The sequence below is a fragment of the Pygocentrus nattereri genome, chromosome 25 (assembly GCF_015220715.1).
Source record: "Pygocentrus nattereri isolate fPygNat1 chromosome 25, fPygNat1.pri, whole genome shotgun sequence".
Classification (NCBI taxonomy): Eukaryota; Metazoa; Chordata; class Actinopteri; order Characiformes; family Serrasalmidae; genus Pygocentrus; species Pygocentrus nattereri.
Genome location: NC_051235.1, coordinates 19,327,875 through 19,349,997, shown reverse-complemented (window position 1 = coordinate 19,349,997; position 22,123 = coordinate 19,327,875). Strand labels below are relative to the sequence as shown.

The 22,123-nt window shown below is 40.2% G+C and overlaps 1 protein-coding gene across 2 annotated transcripts in view; it reads right to left on the bottom strand.

Annotated features, from left to right (window-relative positions):
• Nucleotides 1-22,123, bottom strand: part of mettl15 (methyltransferase like 15) — a 113,750-nt gene that overhangs the window by 20,634 nt on the left and 70,993 nt on the right. For both annotated transcript variants that reach the window (XM_037534411.1, XM_037534410.1), the window contains exon 4: nucleotides 3,131-3,322. In XM_037534411.1, coding sequence (XP_037390308.1) covers nucleotides 3,131-3,322 — 192 coding nt within the window. The remainder of the gene's footprint in view (nucleotides 1-3,130; nucleotides 3,323-22,123) is intronic.

Genomic DNA, 22,123 nt, shown 5'->3' with positions numbered 1-22,123 from the left:
AAACAACAGTGATTTCAAACTTTTGAATGGAAAAGTAAATAGTGAAGTTGATGCCTAGGAATAAAAAAGGGGAAAACCTCTGTAAGAGTAGTAAATACCATTTAGAACTTTTATGAAAGGTAGATTTGGAAACCACCGCCATTACAATCATTAGATCATCCTAATTACTATGTGTGCCTCATTACAAGTTAATTAGTGGAATGCTTATGCTCATTAATGCATTTGAGCCAATCAGATGTGTCTAAATAGCTCTATTTGGTATAAGGCCAGTATTTCTGCTTTAAGGGCTTTCATAATTATTCTCAAACATGCTTCAAAAAGTAAATAGAAAAAAAACAATAAAAGTAAAGAAAAAACCTTTTATAAGTAGGTGTGTCTAAACTTTCACCAGTAACATATATAGGAACGCTCATAAGCTGATTTACCTGTGGAGTTTTGGGAACCTTGCTGTGTATGTGTTTGCCTGAAATAAGTTTCACTGGTTTCTATCCACGGTTGCGCAGAAAGTTTAGAGCCTTGAAGGCTGGAGCTCATTTTTTGTTATGGTGTTTTCTCTCCATTAGAAAAATCTCCTCGCGTGTGGGCGGCTCTATCACCTTGAAGCACGTCTGAACCCAAACAGCCCTGCTGTTTAAATGAGGGGAGATTACCCTCACACTCACACACCTACTCATCCAAACGCATGAGCACACACACACACACACAGTAACACATTTCTCACTCTTCCTTTCTTCCTCTCTTTCAGTGCCCCTCTCCATTGCCTCTTTTTCCTCTCTCATCTCCTCCTACATCCTCAAGAGAATATTCCTGATATGCCTTAGAAATCTCCCTAAGGCCAAAGCTCATGCTTGGTTTAACAGGTTTTGGTATACAGTATTTATATGTACTGTTGAGCAGGTGAGCTTATCCTATCAGTACAACTGCAGACGAACTCTCGAGGACTAGAGGTCTGCTTTCCAAATTGCTTCTCTCCGTGGTATTTCTGTGCACCTCAACAAGTTTAAGTTTAAGTGACCCTTATTACTCCCACAAACGGGGAAATTTCACCTCCGCATTTAACCCATCCATGAAGTGAAACACTACATACACACTAGTGAGCACACATACACTAGGAGGCAGTGAGCACACTTGCCCGGAACGGTGGGCAGCCCGATCCGCAGCGCCCGGGGGCAGTTGGGGATTAGGTGTCTTGCTCAAGGACACCTCAGTCACTTGCTGTCAGCTCTGGGGATCGAACCGGTGACCTTACGGTTACGAAGCTTATTCCCTAACCTCCAGCCCATGACTGCCCCAAACAAGCATTAATCAGTTAATGTCTTCCACCTGTGCAGATCTACAATTTGTCACACAGCCCAATCAAAGATAGATGGAGGAAAAGATATACAGTGCCAACTGTAACGAATCTCATTTCCAAAGTACCACATGTTTTAAAAGTGCTTTTTACAAAATGGATAGTTCCAGGACTAAAATCTGATTGGCTGAGACATGTTTGAAGCTGCTGAAAAATACTCAAGTACTCAAATACTGCAATTACATGTTTTGTTGATGTTGTAGGTGAAAATAAGTTATCATATCCTCTAGCGCACAATATTAACACTAATAGTTTCATTTTGCTGCTCATTTTAGTGCACAATTTATATTTATTTACTGATGTTAACATACAGGAAAAAATAAAACATAAAATGTAAAATGTGCCATAACGTTTGCATTGAAATGTGCAGAACTGTGTTCTCTGTAGAGGATATGTTGACTTTTCACTGCAAAAACCAACAAAATAAATCATGATTTGACCAGGGGTGCCTAAACTTTTGCATAAGATTGTATAATCCCACACACTGATTGTACTGACCATCATGTCTGTTAGCCAGTTAGCCAAATTGTCCCTAAGTGCTATTTTCTCTTTCATGTGAAGGAAAACCTTAGAACAAACCTGCAGTATTAACAACAATAACAGCAAATTAGCCTGAAACACTAGGCTAAAGCCCTATCTGAGCTGAACTAGTTTTACCTGGGAAGGTGCAGTAATTTCAGTGATTACCAAAGAGATCTTTAATCCCGTTTGAATCTGCAACGTCCGTAGTTTTTAAACTCTGCTACGTAATAATTCTGTAAAGAATTACCTTCTATAATTCGCAGAACTTGGAGCTCCCGTAATAACAGCAGTCCTGTTTGACTCAACATCACAGTAGAATAATAACAAAACCATTTAACAGAAAGCGTACAGTACATTGGTTGCGACCAGAAGACAAGACTAACAGCTAAAAGGAGCCTGACTGACCCAATTCCTTAACCCTGATGTTCATGACAAGACTACTGAAATCCAGAACAGTTTGATGTATTTTACCTCCCATATTCTATTATGCACGATCATTTTGAAATGCCACTGATGACACGCGGCACCCTATACTGAAATGAGATGTAAAGTCTCCTCCCTCATCCTGCGTCATATGTTGTTTTGGTTTTGTTTGTTTGGGACTTTTGGTACCATTCTAGCCATACAACACATTGTTCTTGTTTGGAAGTACAGTGCCTGTCTCATAATCCTGCGGTGAACATCCATGTGACGATGTTTTGACCCGGTCTATATTGGGCAATTCAGCCAGTTCAGTCACACACAAATTACAATACATTAAATTACATTACCAGAACTCGCCCGGTAAAAGAATTTCCAGCTTGAACAGGTGTTTGGATTAAACTATGTGGAAGACCATACATTATCAAATTACTGTGATACTGGCACAAACAGGACTATTATTACTGAGGGACCTCAGAGTTCTGCAAATCATAGAAAGTAAATTGTTCTGGAATTATTACTTGCAGACTACAAAGTAAAAACTACAGACATTGCAGATTCATACTGGATTAAAATTAAACATTGTTGGTAATCTCAAGTGTAATGTTTCACTAAAGTTTGCTGAAAGATCATGAGTCTTCCTCACCATGTATTGCACCAACTACCACTTGTGTTAGTTTTTGCTTTAGCTCATCTGACAGGGCAGCTTTTTAAACAGTAAAATCTTTTCAAATGTACTTTGTGGGCTTGTAAATGTTCTTTTGTGCTACTGAACATTTTAGACTGTTAGCACGAGCGTTAGAGAAGCTGCAAGATGGCCTGAACTAAAGCAAGCACCTGTCTCCATCCATTCTCATGTCTAGGGGTCCGTCCTTGCTGAGTGAGAAGCCTCTCTCTGCTGTGTCCATCTGCATGGAGGAGCAGCCAGCATCCAGCAGGGCAGCGTCCACACTACCATTCCCCAGACCGAGCCCTTCCAGCAGCTCCTTCAACTCACTGAAGCGTCCAAGCACTGGCTTCACCTGGCCTCTACAGAGAGAGAGAGAGAGAGAGAGAGAGAGAGAGAGAGAGAGAGAGAGAGAGAGAGAGAGACTGAGACTGAGACTGAGAGATACACAGGGACATCTACACTGGCATCTCTGTAACCCAATTTGTGGCAGCTTTATAGCCTCGGTGATGTCTTTGTAATCTGACACAAGCAGTTTGTAAATTTTCAAATTTTAAGTTCCAGATGACGTATTTATAACTTCCTATCTTTCTATGAATACTGCTTTAGTTACTTACATTCATCAAATTTGATTATCTTATATTCTTATTATATTTAGGCATTAAGAAGGTCCTAATCTAGTTTTCTTTTTTCATATTCAAAGCTTCCAAGAACGCTACAGTAAAATGTACAATCCTTTTGGGTAGTGTGCTGTGTAATGCACTCTGAACTGCTTTTAAGGTTTTTGAGCAAATTTTTGAAACTTGCATTTTATAACATTTTTATTACTGCTTTATAATCCAACCTGACCAATTCAATCGTTCACATGCTTTAAATACATACATCACATACTTTAAATACATTCTGAACTGATATTGATTTTTGAGCATGTATGCAAAATTTCCTTTTAAAGTGTGTAGAATATGCTACTTTGTACATCCAGATTGTCTAATCTGCATGAGGTAGCATGCTTTTTTCTTGACTTTGAATTTGCTGCTATATTCATTACTAATGGGAATTTCATCATTTTTAGCTAATTTGTCTGTGTGCTTATCAGAATCTCAGTAGAAACACTGGCACTGCAGATTGTACAAACCCAACTCCAAAAAAAGTTGGGACAGCATGTGAAATGATAATAAAAACAGAAAGCAGCGATTGGTTAATTCTGTTTGACCTGCATTACATTAAACAGTTATTGATGTTTTTACCTTATGAACTTCAATGTTTTTTGTAAATATATCATTTCAAATTTGATGCCTGCAACATGTTCCAAAAAGTTGGGACAGGAGCATGTTTAGCACTGTGTTACATCATCTTTCCTTTTAACAGCACTTAATAATTGTTTGGGGACTGAAGACACAACTTTGAAAGCAAGACTTTGTCATTTTTCTGTTATGCAGGTCTTCAACTGTGCAACCGAACAAGGCCTTTGTTGTCAAATTTTGAGCTTAATAATGTGACATATGGCTCCATGGGAGACTTCAATGGGAGTTCTGGACTACCAGCAGGTTGATCTAAACACAGGCTTTGTGTTTCCAATACCACTGAACAATATTACATCCATTGTACTTGGAACAGGTAAAACTGCAAGATCTCACACATGCAATTATGTTTGCAGCAACAATTTGCACATATGAAGGATTCATATCAGACCATACTAAACATATCCTACAAAGCTGAAATTGCTACTTGTGAAGATGGGCTACTTGTAAAGATGGGAAAATATGTGGAAAAATCAAAATGTAGCCATCAAAAAAAAAAAAAAATGAGATGCCCCAGAATTAATAATCATGTCATAATTGCCTCCTGACACCTTGAATCAAAATCTAATTGAATTGTGAAGTGCCTACTTTGATTTCAGTTAAAGTACACTTCGCTCAGCTACAGTACCAGGCTTTCACATCAGATCTGGTTATCTCTAGTAGGAATAGTCTCTTTGCCTTTTAAAGTAGCATAGTATTCAGTTATTTCACCAGGCCTACGTTGTTCTCAATGAAAAATTAATGAATAGGTAACAAAGATGTCACATGGAAATAATTTCTCTTCAGGTTTCATGTGTGCTGTTTATTAATCTATGAGTCATGTGCTGGCACAAATCTGTAGTCCCTAGCATTGCTACATACTAGCCATCACTGGATTAGCAGTATCATGAGCATCCTAGCTATAAAAATCAGAATAAGTAGGACTGGCTATTTCTGTCATATCTTTTACTGACTGCCCACGGATATGCATGGGTTTGAGTTTGTGGAGAGAAAGCCTGTGTGGCTCAGGATGGAATTCTGTTTAAGGCAGTAAGATATTTCTTTTTGAAAGCTGGCTAGGGGCCTGTAATATACACAAGTCACACTAAACACACTGCCAGAGTGGACACTGAATCAAATAATTATATGGACTTATTAAACACCAAAACCAGGAGTCTGTTTAATGTGTCATCTCTGTGACATAATTCCAAAGAATGACAGAGAAAGCTGCTATACAGAACTGGTGTCTTAATACTGGCATTTTTGTTACTTAAACCACCAAGATGATTTATTTTGAATTATGAATTGAGGTTTCTCAATATCAAACCTAAACATATAGTCATATACATCATTGTTTAATCATTTTAAAAAATATTACCAGAATTATATTTAAAAATAACATTTTTCTAACATAAAAAAGTAATACAACTTTAGCTAAACAAAACAAAAACTGATGGAAACACTATGTCATACTCTTATCTATAAAAATAGAAAAAAATAGCACACAGAAAAATAGTAGTAGTCATTTTGAAACCAGAACTTCTGTTCATTTTATAGCTAACAGCGTCAGAAAGTAGTCTATTTGAAATTTCAAACATTTCTGACTGACGACATTTGGGGTGAAGGGGCAATTATTTAAATTCAGATCATTTTTGGCTGTGCCATTAAAAAGCTTTAAAATCATGAAAGGTTGCTGTGATGAAGCAACTTGCTATTTCCTGTTCTGATCTATAAAGCATCTCTTCTTGCAGTTAAAAAAAAAATAAAAATCACCAAAACCCATTTACAGCAATTTCATAGCAACATGGGACCAAGGGAGAGGTTCTGAAGCTACAGAGCGAGCAAATGATTAAGTAAGAAAATACAGAAAGGTAGCAAGATTGTTCATTACTTCTGCACAAACTTCAGGGTGGCCTCAGTGTCTGCAGTCTCACTGAGAGGGAAGGATGATAGGTGCAAAGCTACTTTAATGTGGAGCTGGTTACCCAGTTGCTAAGGCCCTAGTGGCCATTCATGACTGTAACAGTTCATAAATTGCTGCGTGTGAGAGAGACAGAGAGAAAAAGAGGGAGAGACCAAATAATATGCACCCTACAGGGATCGTAACAAAATAGCATTCCATTTGTTTATCCTCCTGGAGAGATGGGTGGTGGGAGACAGATTTGCTGCAGCATTCGAGTTAATTCAACACAGGTGCACGTGTCTGAAAGCATGCATGCACACACTTGCGCACACATGCACACAACTTAGCGTGTAGAGGAGTAGTATGGAAGTTAATGGAGATGGTTTTATTTTGGGTTGGATGTGGAGGTGGGAAAGTGACGTGCACACTGACGCTGACTCCTTTTCATCCTTAATCATTCAGATGGACACGTGGGCGTCTGGGTTCGTCTCTCTCTCTCTCTCTCTCTCTCTCTCTCTCTCGCGCTCTCTCTCTCTCTGCTTTCACATTCCTCTCTTTATTCACTTTCAGCCTTCGCCTGACAAGACATGGTCAAATGAGTGGTCACAATGCAGTTAGAAATGATCACACCAATGGTCAATAAGCCATATTCCACTCTAGTCTTGAAGAGGACCACCTACCTTAGCTTCTCTCTTTTTCTCTACCACCGCCCTCATCTGCCCCCCATTCTCTGCTACGCAGCCATACATTTTTTCTGTAGCTGGATCATGAGTGGAGCATGACCTAGGTAAGAAGCTACAGATCATGCCAATCCAATGTGAAGAAGAAGGAGGAAGCTGCTGCTGCTGCTGTTGGGGATATACAATTATCTCCCTACATAGGCAGATGGCACAACTATTAACGCTTTTACATCCCTCTACATCCCCCCGTTTATGCTACATAATACCTTCTTACATTTTCTGTCCTTTTAGGTCATGTATAGCTCATCTACAATGAGTGGATAGATTGTTTGGAAAGTGCGGATCCAAACTTTCAATTGCTTCCACACCAGTGGAAACTTTCAATTACTTCCAAGCACACCTGTGTTTGGAAGTAGAAGAAGAGATATGTGGATTCTTGGGGGGACAGTCTTGTTTCATTCTTTACATTTTTGCTACGTCTATTGCTATATATTTTGCTATTTTTGTCATTTTCTGACTAATTTTCTGACAAAAAAACTAACAGAAATAAGTTGTAGGCCTGAAGCTACAGAATGAAAATAAATCCACAAGTAATTAAATAATTATGCCATATAAATTTAATGTGTAGCAAGATCACAATTATCCTAAACCTAAAAATCTATATAAGAGAGTTCTGTAAAGCCGTAAAGCTGTAAAATGTGCACTTGATCATCCAGTGAAGCTCACAAAGAGCCTACTCTGGGGTAAAAACTAAAATAGAATTTAAAACTAAAACAAAAATTGCCATCCTGGCCCAAAAAAACAACCCTGCTTGCTTTTGTAAGAAACACCTAAAAGTTCCTGGTTCATGAAAAGGTTCTATCAGTAGTCATAAACTACCAACCAGCAGGATTACAAACATGCTGATGTTACTTCAAAATCAATTCCTACAGCAGAAGCCTCGTAGCATTGCAGTGGGTCTTACTCTGCCCACCCCCCACATCCCCAAAATCCCACTGCAGCATGGGAGTTCCCACCTCTCCTCCCAAATACCTTTCCAAGAGTACAGGGATTGAAGAAAAAGAGAAATCACCACCTCCGCCTAACCCTCTTCTTTTGTATCCTCTGCAAGCAAAGGTCCTCCTCCTCAGCCAGGGGGTGCTACCCAGCAGGCTTTGGGGTGCCTGGCCCTGTACGCCCACGAGTAAGCTGAAAGATCAAGGACGAGGGAGCAGCTTGTTAAGTCTGCGCCCACGGCTGGGGCTTCCCTCACTCCTCTATGCCAAGGAGTGAGCTTTCTCCCTCACTCTCTCTCTGTTTCAGCACCCTCATTAATTTGTTGGAAAATCTATAGCAAGGCATTCTCCTGCCCACCCACGCACTCTCGATGGGAGCCGTAAACCACCCACCATGGATCAGTGGGTATGGAGGGAGAGAGGAAGCATCCCAGCCTGCCTGAGCTTGGGGCGCCCCCTCTTCTCATGTCAATACACAGCCAATTTAAAGCCTTAGAGGTGCCAAACTCCCCCCTGCACTATTTTCCACATCTCAAGCCTCTCATACCTTACTTTTATTGCTTCGTTTTCCAATAATTTTCATTATCTCTCCAAGCACAGCCCCAACTGACCAAACAATAACAACAGTAGCTAGAGGGAAGAATCATGTGTCACTAGCAGCGACAAGTATTGACAAAGGTTTATTAGGACCACAGTACAGTTGTTCAGATTTCTACAGTGCTACCATTGGGAAGCCTCTTTGACCTATAATCTCACTTATGTGCACGATATGTGGAGTCTGGGAAAAGTCTATTTAAAGAATTGGATAGTTGTGTTCAACATAACACACAAGAGAGCACAAGAGTGGTTTTCTTGACATCTGCTGGAACTTCAGATAATGACAGACTGAAAATGTCAATGAGCAACAGAACCTTTCACAAATGTTTGTTTGAATGATTTATTGGGAAACAGACATATAGTGTGTCTTTAAACTGGCGACAAGTTACATAAAAAAAAACTGAAAGGGAAAAGTTTGTAGTGGTTTTCTACCTATTACTCAAAAAAATCTGTATGGCACTCACTAAATTAAAGTATTGACTGGTTATAGGCATAAGGTGATCTAAAGTGACAACAACCATTTCCACTGTATAATACTGAATAAGTAGAAAACTACGATAGTAGGTTCAGTTGTGATGTGCACCTAAGTACTAAGTTGTATCAGTGGCAGTATTTCAATACTGAAATAACTATTTTAGTCACTTTCTTGCTTTAACAAGACTTTAAAATGTTACTGTCGTATTTGTAACATATAAATTACACTGTGCCACTTCGAAACACAAGTGCTAAAATGTGAGCATGTTGCCAAAGATGCATTGCTGAGAACATGATTGAGAAGACAGAGATAGTATAGCTTTATTGCTAACTAGGCTACCTACTATAGTTGAGGTTAACTAGATCCAGAAACAGTGGAAATATATTCTTCTGACAAACTAACACGTCAGCACATCGTCCACTGCTGTACCTGTTATCTGTAGTTTTAGGTCACATCGGAAAAGGCAGCCTCTGTGACTCATCCAACACAAAACTACCAATTTCCCTAATTTTTTCTGAATAATGAAACACGTTTTAAAATGTCTGTTTGCTGCTTAAACTTTGTACTATTGATTTTTTAAGCCTCCTAACACCAGAGCTCTAAGCTAATAGAGTAAAACTCCAGCCATACATTCATTTTGGCCCAAGTACTTTTCTTCCGGTTAACCAGAGGTCCAATAAACTATGACAGTTATGTCAAGAATTTTGTTATTTCATGTTATTTATAAAGATCATTCTACCTTTTCCACATGTGCTAGAAAAATATAAAGCATCTTTTGTCAAGTGCATAGCTTCTGTATTTCCCATAAAAACACTATTTTACTGAAACAACAAAGGAACCACATATAAAACGCTCATGGCAGTACAAGCACTATTAGTAGGCTGAGTAGGCTGGTTCTATGAAAACTTTGCATTTGTATTCTAATCTAATAACACAAATCTGCTATTACTGACCACACAGAAACATCCATCACCAGCTTTATCAAGAGAAAAATTCATATCTACATGTGTTTTATTTGTAAGCAGTGCACAAGTATGTTCAAAGTTAGTTTTGCCTTATTTTTGCCCTTTGCCAAAATAGAAGCATGCATAAAATAGCGGCTTTAGTGGGGTATGATGTCTGGTTTGTGGGCCTGTACAGCTTAATCATACATGCTGTGGCATCATAACCCCACCTCTTCCCCATCACTGGCAAAAACACAATGGTCCATGCTGTTGAAAATGTTCTGAACTCCTGATACTAGTTTTTTTTTCTTTTGTTTACGTGGGAGGCCGAAACACAGAGGAAAAAAATGTTTTCAGAATATATCTGTGTGGTCATGTCAATGTGCATTAGAACAGAAGCAACCCTAATAACTGATAAGTGTCATTTTGCTAAGCAGTTTAGATGAAAATTCAGCTCATCTTATCAGCCAATGGTGGTTTTCTATTTGCTGACCTACTAAAAAGATCTAGCAGAAAAGTGACACTGGCACACTACTTTTAGACAAGTTTTACTACAGTTTTAGCAGTTACTCAACATGCTGAGCTGTTGACATTGTCTGCCCTGAATGCAGTGTTTTCTCTAGATGCTCAAGCATTGTTTGACATTGTTGCTGTACTAAGTGAGCTCAGTTTTAAACACCAAAAGAGTCCAAAAGTCTGAGATCACATTGAAAATCTAGTATTCTTTTCATTTAAACCTGGGAATAAAGAACAGAAAGGCTTTTGTATAAACCTCTGGAGTCCATGCCAGTTCGAATAAGCGCTGTCATTAAAGCAAACAGGGAACACACCAAATACTAAGAAATTCTTAAATTCAGATTTCATCTTCACTCAAATTGTTATGCTGATGATATCATTTACAATGTAACTTTTGGATTAAGTTAGAATACACAATAGAAGCTTTTTCAAAAGTATCTCAGACTTTTGGACCCCACTGGATCTTATAGGAAAGCATGTTTTTAGATGACATTAAAATGATGTGCCCATATTTTTGACTCATGCATAGCAATGTACTGTAGTCTGCCATCTGCATTTTCCCTGTTTCAGTCAAGTGATGTGGAGTGTAAATGTCATTAAGCCAACTAATCGATAAAAAACTGTTACCAACAATTCTTTTACCAGTGTTATCAATGGCGTTGATTGGTGGTTGCAGCCCTAATTTACCATCCTATTCTTGCAAGTGTAGAAGAGGCAAGAAGGAATAGAATTAGACTGATTCTGGTATAATTCCAGTCCTAATGGTACTTAACTATATTCTCCAACCTGTGAGCAATAAAATACATTGTTGCTACCGTTTCTGGGATGAAAGACTTAATTTTACATCAAAACAATACACAGAAGCCATTAAGAAATGCCTGAAATGAAAAATTCACATATATGAATCACATCATTAAGCAAACTAATAGATAAAAACTGTTGCCAACAATTCTTTTACCAGTGTTATCAATAGCGTTGATTGGTGATTGAAGTATTTGCTAATTTACAGTGCTTCTTGCAAGTGCAGAAGAGGAAAGAAGGAACAGAATTAGACTGATTCCTTGATCCATATAACACTTAATTTCCGATGAATATTATCCACATGCAGTTTGCTTTGACACCATTCAGACGGAATGACTGTCTAAATATGTATTAACAGAACTATTATTAGAAACCTTTCCAGCTTCAGTTATCTGCATGTGTTCCTACCGTGTTCACTGTTCTTCTGAGTTCTGATGTTAGATCGATAGAAAGAGATTCTGGCATAATTTTGCCATACGTCTCTGAAAATGAACATCATCCCTTCAGAAACGACAAGATATGCAATACAGTGTACATTTCTTCATCAGCTCTGACCGATCTGCAATCTTATTTAAAAACGACCGGTACCAAACCAAACCAAGTTAATCAAGGTGAACGGGTTCGAGCTGGTAAATAACATGGAAGTGCTTTCTTGGTGACCCTCAAGCCACTGTCAGCAGGAGGTGGAGAGAGAGAGAGAGAAAAAAAATCAAACTGCTGTGCATCTCTTGCTCATTTCACCTGCGGAGGGAAAAATCAGTGACATGCCTTGACACTGGGTGATCAATAACTGAGCGAAAACACTGATTAAATCGGAAGAAGAAGAGAGCCCCTGAGCCCCTCCCTTCCTCCTCGTCCTACAAATGCCAAGCTTTCCTCATAGCAACGTGATGTTTCACAAAGCAGATAACGCTACACCATTTGCAGATTAGCCTACCTAATGCAACAAAGCACAGCATAGTGTTATTCAAAATTAAGAACATCACTCAGACTGCCCCAAAACTCGAAAAGGACATGCAATGAGGTCTAGAACAACCGTGTCCATAAATCTGAACAAAAAGCTACACAAATGAAACAAATCCTATTTCTTTAAGGAAGTAATAATGTCTTTACCCTCATAATTCTGAGTGATGTAGAGCATAAACGTCATTAAGCCAACTAATCTATAAAAAACTGTTGCCAACAATTCTTTTACCAGTCTTATCAATGGCATTGATTGGTGGTTGCAGCCCTAATTTACCCTGGTATTCTTGCAAGTGCAGAAGAGGAAAGAAGGAACAGAATTAGACTGATTCTGGTATAATTCCAGTCCTAATAGTACTTAACTATATTCTCCACCCTGTGAGCAATATAAATATTGCTGCTACTGTTTATGAGATGAAAGACTTAATTTTACATAAAACAATACACAGAAGCCATTAAGAAATGCCCGTAATAAAAAATCCACATATACCTAATGAATCACAGCTAAGGGCTTTGTAAAGATGGGAAATTATATTTTTGGTATATTTTGTATATTTACCCATTACCACCACACTGAAGAACTTAAAAATGTTTTAAACTCTTAGCTGCCTCTTAAGGGTAACTCCACTAAAGGACATATTTGTGAGAGCTTTTGGCTAATATTAAATCAAAATAAAATGCCATATGTCGATTGTAGAGACAATCAAAATTTTCATCTCTCATCCAAGCCAAGTATTTTAATATTGAGTATCTGCTGATACAGATCTTTGCATTTTGCATAGACAAAACAGCCACATAATTTAGATTTAAATCACAGGACTTTAATTAAAATTCAATAAGGTCCCGTTAGAGAAAATAACCTCAAGCAAAGGTCGGGAACATCATAATGTCAAACTTGCATCATGATTGGGTGCCATATAGTTACTGTATACTGAAGTAGACCAGTAGGTATATCATCCTCTTATACAGTCAACAACTGAATCATCATCATCGTCGCTGACCGCTTAGTCCAGATAGAGCAGAGAATCCCAGATGACCCTGTCCCCCGCAACTTCCTCCAGCTCATTCCCAGTGACCCAAGCCACTCCCAGGCCAACTTGGAGATGTAATCCCTCCAGCAGGTCCTAGGACGACCCCGGGGTCTTGTCCCGGTAGGCCGTGCCTGGTACACCCCCACCGGGATGCGTCCAGGTGGAATCCAGATCAGATACCCAAAGCACCTCAGCTGGCTCTTCTCAATGTGAAGGAGCTCTAAGCTTCGTTATGGACAATCCATGCCTGGCACAGAGGTCCAATAACAATTCACCATTCAGGTTTAGATCATCGTAATGCACAGATCTGATTGGCTGAGTAGCGTCATGTGTGATATTCACAACACATGCTAATGGTCTTTGAGTTTCCCAGGCCACTAAAGTGCTACCATAAAGGCTAGAAATTTCACGCCGATTAAAATAGGACCACCACGTCAAAATTAAATAATTCTCCATAGTTTATCGGTTATAGGTCCAGGTCTGTATAGGACAGCATCTGGGTCCGGAATCAGACCATGACCTGCCTGTTAGTGACCTCTGCTGTAAATGAATACTACAGTAAAATTACTTTGGCTGAGTTTTGTTTTTTTTTATTTTTATTTTTTTATATTTATATTTATATTTTTTATTGCTTTTTTATTTGTATTTTTTTGCATCAAATCTGACAGACATTCTTTATGATTATGATTTGGCCACAAGTTACTTGGATATTCTGTTCTGCAATCTTTTCTTTTGTAGACTGCGTATGGGAAATAACTAATTTTCTAGTGTCACGAATATACTATGATTTAATTTTGGTCTAAAACGTGAAGTAGTTCTCTCAGTTTCGAATATGCTATGAACGGAGGTATAAAATCTGACGCAACAAGGCTCGCGTGGAAAAACATGGCAGAAGTGTATTTTTTACATGCTTCTGGTGTAATGTCACCCATAGTAAGTCGGTGTAACACCTGCTCACTCATATTTTATGTGACCAAACAGTCAAAACACTGTCAGTGTGAATAATAAAGATATTACTATCAAGTTTTCATACTGAACTACAAAACTGTTGCACATTGCAGACATTTGCACCTCTTTGTAACCTTCGGGAAATGCACCTCACTTCTGCAGGTTGCAAATAAAGGCAACAGAATGAAAAAAAAATAGAAAAAAAAAGAATCAAAACTGAATTGGGCTTAAAGTAGCTGATACTCAATCCACTCGATGTTTCTAAATCAGCTTAAATCCCAATCAATTCAATCGGATCAACGCAAATGAGCAAAGTTTTTTCTAGTTAAGATGATGATTCAACATGATGGCATCTAAATGTCTGATGATGACTGCCATAGGCCCACATGACACACACATTCATGGCAGTCACAGCAAACATGCTGTGTTTATGTCACATCTTTACAGGCATGTCAAATAGTATTGTGTGGGGTGTTTGATACATGGCTTGATATAATTAATTTGACTATGTGAGAGGTCATAAACATGCACACAGACTGTCCCTCGCCCCAATGTGCCATTAGCATATGAGAAGAGTCGCCACTCATAAAACTCACAATTTCTCACTGGACTATGGGCCATGGCAACTTGCTACATGGTAGTGTGATATTTATTAACTGTATTAGTTTACAAAGTACACTAAGTTTTTGCTCAGAACCAGCAATCTACACTCAAGAAATGACTGGAGACTGGAGAATTTTATCCAGCCTCTGAGTTCAGCTGTTGGTACAGACGAACACAAGTTTGGCTCCTGAATTCTGTGTTTGGCTCCAGAATTCCTGAATGCATTCCAGCCATCACACAGACTTGTTCAAGTCCATCACCAACACACCTGATATAATTAATGAAGAACTGCTTATCCATAAATACTGGGCTGCAAGGGTTGGAAAAATATTTAAACTAAAACTCAAACACCTGTGTCATAGTTGGCCCCTCCCACTACTCCATGTGCCCCTTTGTTTTGATCTTCCATGCGCATTTGTTTTGGTTTTCTAGTCCTGCCCCCTCGTTTCATGACTCTACCCATGATGGTCTCCACCTGTCTTTGCACCTGTCCCTCGATACCCTTATGTATTTAAGCCTTGTGTTTTCCCCTGTCTGGTTACTGGCCTTTGCTTGAATCTCTGTCTGTGTTGTTTGGATGTTTATGCCTGTGTTTCATTTCGCCGTATCTGTCTCTCCTGCTCTCCATATTGACTATTTGAACCATGTCCGTTTAGACTATGACCCTGGATTTGCCCATAATAAATCTCGCTTGTCTCCACACATGCATCCGCCCCTCGCTCCCCGTCACAGAAAGACCAGTTGCCAAAGGACGCAGTGAGTAAGCGAGCCTCTGGTACGTGGTTGTTCCGTTGGGACGAAACTCCGGCTGTTTCTAAGCAGCCCGAGTTCGACATGTCCCAACGCCACCAAGCCGGAGACAGCAAATCCCCGGGCACTGAGGGAATGCGAGCATCTCGTCGGTCCCGCAAGAAGGCGAAGGACCATTCCGTCTTCGATTTGGACAACGAGACCTCAGGTAAGCGCCTTGGGTCTGCCCGTCTTGAACAGGGAAGAGAGACTTGCAGCGCAAGACAAGGCTAGACGGATGGAACATTCAGAAAACCCTTTCTGTGGGGCTTGTTCACCAGCGCCACTGTGAGCTGCCTATCACTCGTGTGAGCCTTGGGAACGGCCAAGTGGGTCCCATGTCTGTTTGTTCCTTGTTGGAGCAGTTGTCCCCAGCCCAAGTTCCTGATCCCGTGGCCGCACCCCGCGGTGTTCCTGATCCCGTGGCCGCACCCTGCGACAAGCCTGATCCCCGTGGCCGCACCATGCGGCAAGCCTGTGCCTCCAGACCTGCCGCCAGTCGGCGCACCTCCAGACCCGCCACCAGTCACTGCGCCTCCGGAACCGCCACCAGTCACCACGCCTCCGGACCTGCCGCCAGTCACCGCACCTCAGGACCCACCTTCCCCCGTGGATGTGGTTGCAGGCCCGCCTTCCCCCGTGGACATCGTTGCAGACCCGCCTGCCCCCATGGACGTCGTTGCAGGCCTGCCTGCCCCCGTGGACATTGCGGCCCTTTTGTTCCCACCCATCCCGCCCTCGCCTGTCTCTGTTCCCCGTGGGTGTCCTGTTTCTTCTGTGTCTGCTTGTGTGTCTTCTGTTTCTGTTCCTTTGTTTTTTGCCCTGTTCTGCTCCTGGTTTTGTCTTGTTCCTGTCTGTTGTGTCTGTGCCCGTTTCTGTTCCTGTAGTGATTCCTGCTCCTGTGTCTCCTTTAGTTTCTGTTCCAGTTTCTGTTTTGGTTCCTGTTCCCCTCTCGTTTGCGTGGTCTGTGGTCCGTTCTTGTTTCCCTCGTCCTGTTTCTCTGGTCGTCTCTCATTCGGCGTCTTTTTGTGTTGTGCCTCCTCATCCTCCCTCTGTGTTTCGTCTTTGTTCTGTTCGTGTTTCATCTCTTCCTGTGTCTGGTGTCTCCTGTTTCTGTGCCTTTGGCTTCCGCTAGCGTTCCTGTTTCTGCTTCTGTGCCGTTGGCTTCCGCTCCAGTTTCTGGCTCTATGCACGTTTCTGCCTCTGTGCCTGTGGTTCCTGTTCCGTGTTCTCCTGTGTCTGTGCCTGTCACTGTCTAGTCAGGTTCTCTGTTTTTTGTTTGGCACGCTTCGGAGCGCCTAGGTGGGGGGAACTGTCACAGTTGGCTCCTCCCACTACTCTATGTGCCCCTTTGCTTTGATCTTCCATGTGCATTTGTTTTGGTTTTCTAGTCCTACCCCCTTGTTTCATGACTCCACCCCTGATTGTCTCCACCTGTGTCTGCACCTGTCCCTCGTTACCCTTATGTATTTAAGCCCTGTGTTTTCCCCTGTCTGGTTACTGGTCTTTGCTTGAATCTCTGTGCTGTTTGGATGTTTATGCCTGTGTTCATTTTGTCATGTCTGTCTCTCCTGCTCTCCATATTGGCTATTTGAACCTGGACTGTTTACACTATGACCCTGGATATGCCCATAATATATCTCGCTGGTCTCTGCACATGCGTCTGCCTCCTCGCTGCCCATCACCGTGCCGTTTAATAAAATCATATTGTTGATTTGTATTCATTGCAGTGTTAGTTGATGTTTTAACAAATAAAAGATTAATGACTGGGAAATGCATATATATATATATATATATATATATATATATATATATATATATATATATATATATATAATTTTCTCAGAAATCGGTCAGTGCAAGCACTGGGCAGCAGACATCTCACACACAAAGCGCTGTAGTGAGAGAGGAAAAAATCAACCTCAACCCCATTCTACACTCAAAGATTTAATAGAACAATTTTCACCATCATTTAGTCAATGTATCACATTTGGTATCAGCTGACTAACACCTGACAAAATTGCTGTTTTTAAGCTAAAAGATATGTCACAAGGTAACTAAGCTAATATTAGCTGACGTAACAGACAACAGGTACTTAGGGGTTATTTTAAAGACCTAAGATTGCTTGTTCTTCAAGCCAAATTTCATCTACTATCAATTCTTGCAGTTTTGCTCTGGTTCTAATCTAATGAAGAAATGGAAAAAGGCACACTGTGGTGATCAGAGAAATTTAGCAGTGCGGAGGTCGAAGTTTGAACTGACTTAACAGCAGATATTGTTTCTGCACCTTCATTAAAAGAGTGGTTTTCTATTTTTGAACAAAATACAGCACAGTGCATCTGGTATGTGGTAGCCTTAAGACTTTTGATATAGTTCTGTATAAATCATTACAAACAAAAAATGTATAAAGCTCAGTGTAGTATTTTCCTACTTGATCAATCCTGATTCTGATTAAGAAGGACTTGATCATTAGCTAATAAGATCGACTCCTGGACTAGAGTTGAGGGTCCAGAGAGAAGAATGTGAAGAAATGTGAAAGAAAGAAATCATATGATTGAGCACAAACCCTTTGCTACTTCTGTTATTATTAAATGGACTCCAAGGCTGCTTTACTGACACCACATCAATTCACTACTATGACTTTCCACTGACAAGCTGTCAATTAGACCAGGCAATGTACAAGATATACTCTATATTGGGGTACAAAATTGATAGAAGGCTTATTTTCAATACCATATGGGTATTTTCCAGTTTCACACCACTGATCTCATAATTCAAAAGGTTTGATCTTTTGTTTTCTTTTTGCTATAAAGCTACACTGTGGGCACAATTACAACTCCAATTCCAATGAATTCCATTTGAATGTGTAAAACAAATAAAAACAGAATACGATGATTTGCAAATCCTTTTAAACATCTATTCAATTGAATACACTACAAAGACAAGATATTTAATGTTCAAAAGGATAAACTTTGTTTTTTTGCAAATATTCACTCATTCTGAATTTGATGCCTGCAAGACATTCCAAAGAAGTTGGGACAGGGGCAACAAAAGACTGGGAAAGTTGAGGAATGCTCAAAAAAAACCTGTTTGGAACATTCCACAGGTAAATAGGTTCACTGGAAACAGGTGAGTGTCATGATTGGGTATAAAGGGAGCATCCCTGAAAGGCTCAGTCATTCACAAGCAAGGGGGGGGGGGGGGGGGGGGGCGAGGTTCACCACTTCGTGAATAACTGCGTGAGCAAATAGTCCAACAATTTAAGAACAACTTTTCTCAATGTGCAAATGCAAGGAATTTAGGGATTTCATCATCTACAGTCCATAATATCATCAAAAGATTCAGAGAATCTGGAGAAATCTCTGCAAGTAAGCGGCAAGGTAGAAAACCAGCACTGAATGCCTATGACCTTTGATCCCTCAGGCGGCACTGCATTAAAAACCAACATCATTCTGTATCGGATATTACCACATGGGCTCAGGAACACATCAGAAAACCATTATCAGTGCACAGATAATGAATACAGATACAGAACACAGTTTTAGCTCCATCTACAAGTGCAAGTTAAAACTCTGCCATGTAAAGTGAAAGCCATATATCAACAACACCCAGAAACGCCGCCGGCTTCTCTGGGCCCAAGGTCATCTGAGATGGACTGATGCAAAGTGGAAAAGTGTCCTGTGGTCTGACGAGTCCACATTTCAAATTGTTTTTGGAAATCATGGACATCGTGTTCTCCAGGCCAAAGAGGAACAGGACTGTCCGGATTGTTATCAGCACAAAAAAAAGTTCAAAAGCCAGCATCTTTGATTTTATGGGGGTGTGTTAGTGCCTATGGCATGGGTAACTTGCACATCTGTGAAGGCACCATTAATGCTGAAAGGTACATACAGGTTTTGGAGCAACATACGCTGCCATCCAAGCAACGTCTTTTTCAGGGACGTCCTGCTTATTTCAGCAAGACAATGCCAAGCCACATTCTGCACGTGTTACAACAGCGTGGCTTCATAGTAAAAGAGTGCGGGTACTAGACTTGCCTGCCTGCAATCCAGACCTGTCTACCATTGAAAATGTGTGGCGCATCATGAAGCACAAAATACGACAACAGAGACCCCAGACTGTTGAGCAACTGAAGTTTGTACATCAAGCAAGAATGGGAAAGAATTCCACCTACAAAGCTTCAACAATTAGTGTCCTCAGTTTCCAAACACTTATTGAGTGTTGTTAAAAGTAAAGGTGATGTAACACAGTGGTAAACATGCCCCTGTCCCAACTTATTTGGAACGTGTTGCAGGCATCAAATTCAAAAAGAGTGAATATTTGCAAAAAACAAAGTTTATCTGTTTGAACATTAAATATCTTGTCTTTGTAGTGTATTCAATACAATATAGGTTGACAAGGATTTGCAAATAATTGTATTCTGTTTTTATTTATGTTTTACACATGTCCTTCATTGGAATTGGGGTTGTATTACCCAAATTCCAACCCAAAATGTCTTTCTTAGGAGAATATCTATATGTGCATAATTATTGGGCAACTATTAGTGAGCAGAATTATTATGCAACTAAATGAAAAAATGAAATGAAAGAAAATGAAATAAAATGAAAGAAATTTTTCCCATCTCACTTGCTTATTTTCATCTGTTGAAGTTAGAATAATAAAGAAACAACTCAAAATTTACAAATAAACATTTCTGACATTTAAAAAATCAGTGACCAATACAGCCACCTTTCTTTTCAATAACAGTCATAAGCCTTTCATGGAGTCCGTCAGTTTCTTAATCTGATGACGATCAACTTTTTGTGCAGCAGCAACCACAGCCTCCCAGACACTGTTCAGAGAGGTTTACTGATTTCCTTCAACGTAAATAACCCATTTAAGAAGGGCCCACGATTTCTCAATAGGGTTTAGGTCAGGTGAGGAAGGGGGGCATGTGATTATTCTTTCATCTTTAAGGCCTTTACTGGCTAGACATGCAGTGGAGTACTTCGATGCATGCAATGGAGCATTGTCCTGCATGAAAATCACGTTCTTCTTGAAAGACGTTTTCCTGTACCACTGCTTGAATAAAGTGTTTTCTAAAAATGGGAGTTGATTTAGAGCCCAAAAGGTCCCGAAAAGGTCCAACTAGCTCATCTTTAATAATACCAGCCCATAGCAGTACCCCACCTCCACCTTGCTGGCTGAGTCAAAGTGGAGCTCTGTGCCCGTTACTGCTCCAGCCACGGGTCCATCCATCTGGTCCATCAAGAGTCACTCTCATCTCATCAGTCCATAAAACCTCTGAAAAATCTGTCTTCAGATATTTCTTGGCCCAGTCTTGATGTTTCAACTTACATATCTTGTTTAGTGGTGGTCGGGTTTCAGCCTTCTTTACCTTGGCCATGTTTCTGAGCACTGAACACCTTGTACTTCCGGGCAGTCCAGGTAGTTTGCAGTTTGGAATATGACAGCACTGGAGGATAGTGGGTTCCTGGTCGCTTCACATTTGATTCTTATAATATCTTTGGCAGTAAATTTGGGTTTTTTTTCTCAACATGTTTCTTGTGACCTTGTGGACTATGTGCAGCAAAAACGTTTGACAGTTCTGTGATCACGACCCAATATCTTAGCAATTTCAAGAGTGATGCATCCCTCTGAAAGACTTCTTACAATTTTAGACTTTTCAGAGTCAGTTCAATTGTGTTTTTCGGCCCATTTTGCCTGAGGAAAAGAAGCTGCCTAATAAATATGCACACCTTTATATAGAGTGTTGATGTCCTTAGGCCACACCCTCCCTCATTACACAAATACACATCACCTGATATGCATAAATCCAATAAGCATTGAAGTTTATATAACTTGGAGTTGGAAAATATACATATAAATGATGATATCGTCAAAATACTCACTTGCCTAATAACTGCACACGGTGTATACTCCTAGTTCTGCATTTCTACCTAAAACAAACTATAATAGCAACACATTTAGAAGTCCTGCAGTTTTACTATCACAGTTCACTGTGTAATGCTTGACTATTTTACACATAAAATTTTCAGAGTTATGATTCTCATCACGTCTATCCACAACACCCAAACAGACGTTAAACAGGCTAGCATGTTTTAACCTAGGAAAAGTTATTCTCTGTTTTTTGTTGAGGACAGGAGCCCATTATTAGTATTAGCTGCTGGGTACAAATACCTGTAGACACTGCAATCCTTCTGTGGATCCAGTTGAGTACCTGCGCTCTGCGCAGTACCTGGTAATGACAATAGCGCCTAGCAACCCAGTAAGAGTGGGAGGCTGTGTGTCAGAGCTCCGGGAAGTACAGAGAGAGTGGGCAGCATTGTAATGGCCGCTCTGTCTGCTACCTCACATCAAAAACACCTGCCAGCCAAAACTCTGATGCAAACTCACGCTGAACGAGCCCAAACTCTGACTCAAACTCGCACTGAATGAGTAAATATCGCACGTATAACAGACAGGAGCAAAGTCACCCCACCTGCTGTTTTCCAAAGAATAACTTTCACAACACCTACCCAGAATGCAGCAATGACAAATATTAAAAAGCATGGCTTGAAGACACCGGAATGAGTAAATATAATTGGGGTGTAAGGTTAATTTGCGCTGCTTTTGCTTCATTTTATCTTAGCATCTTC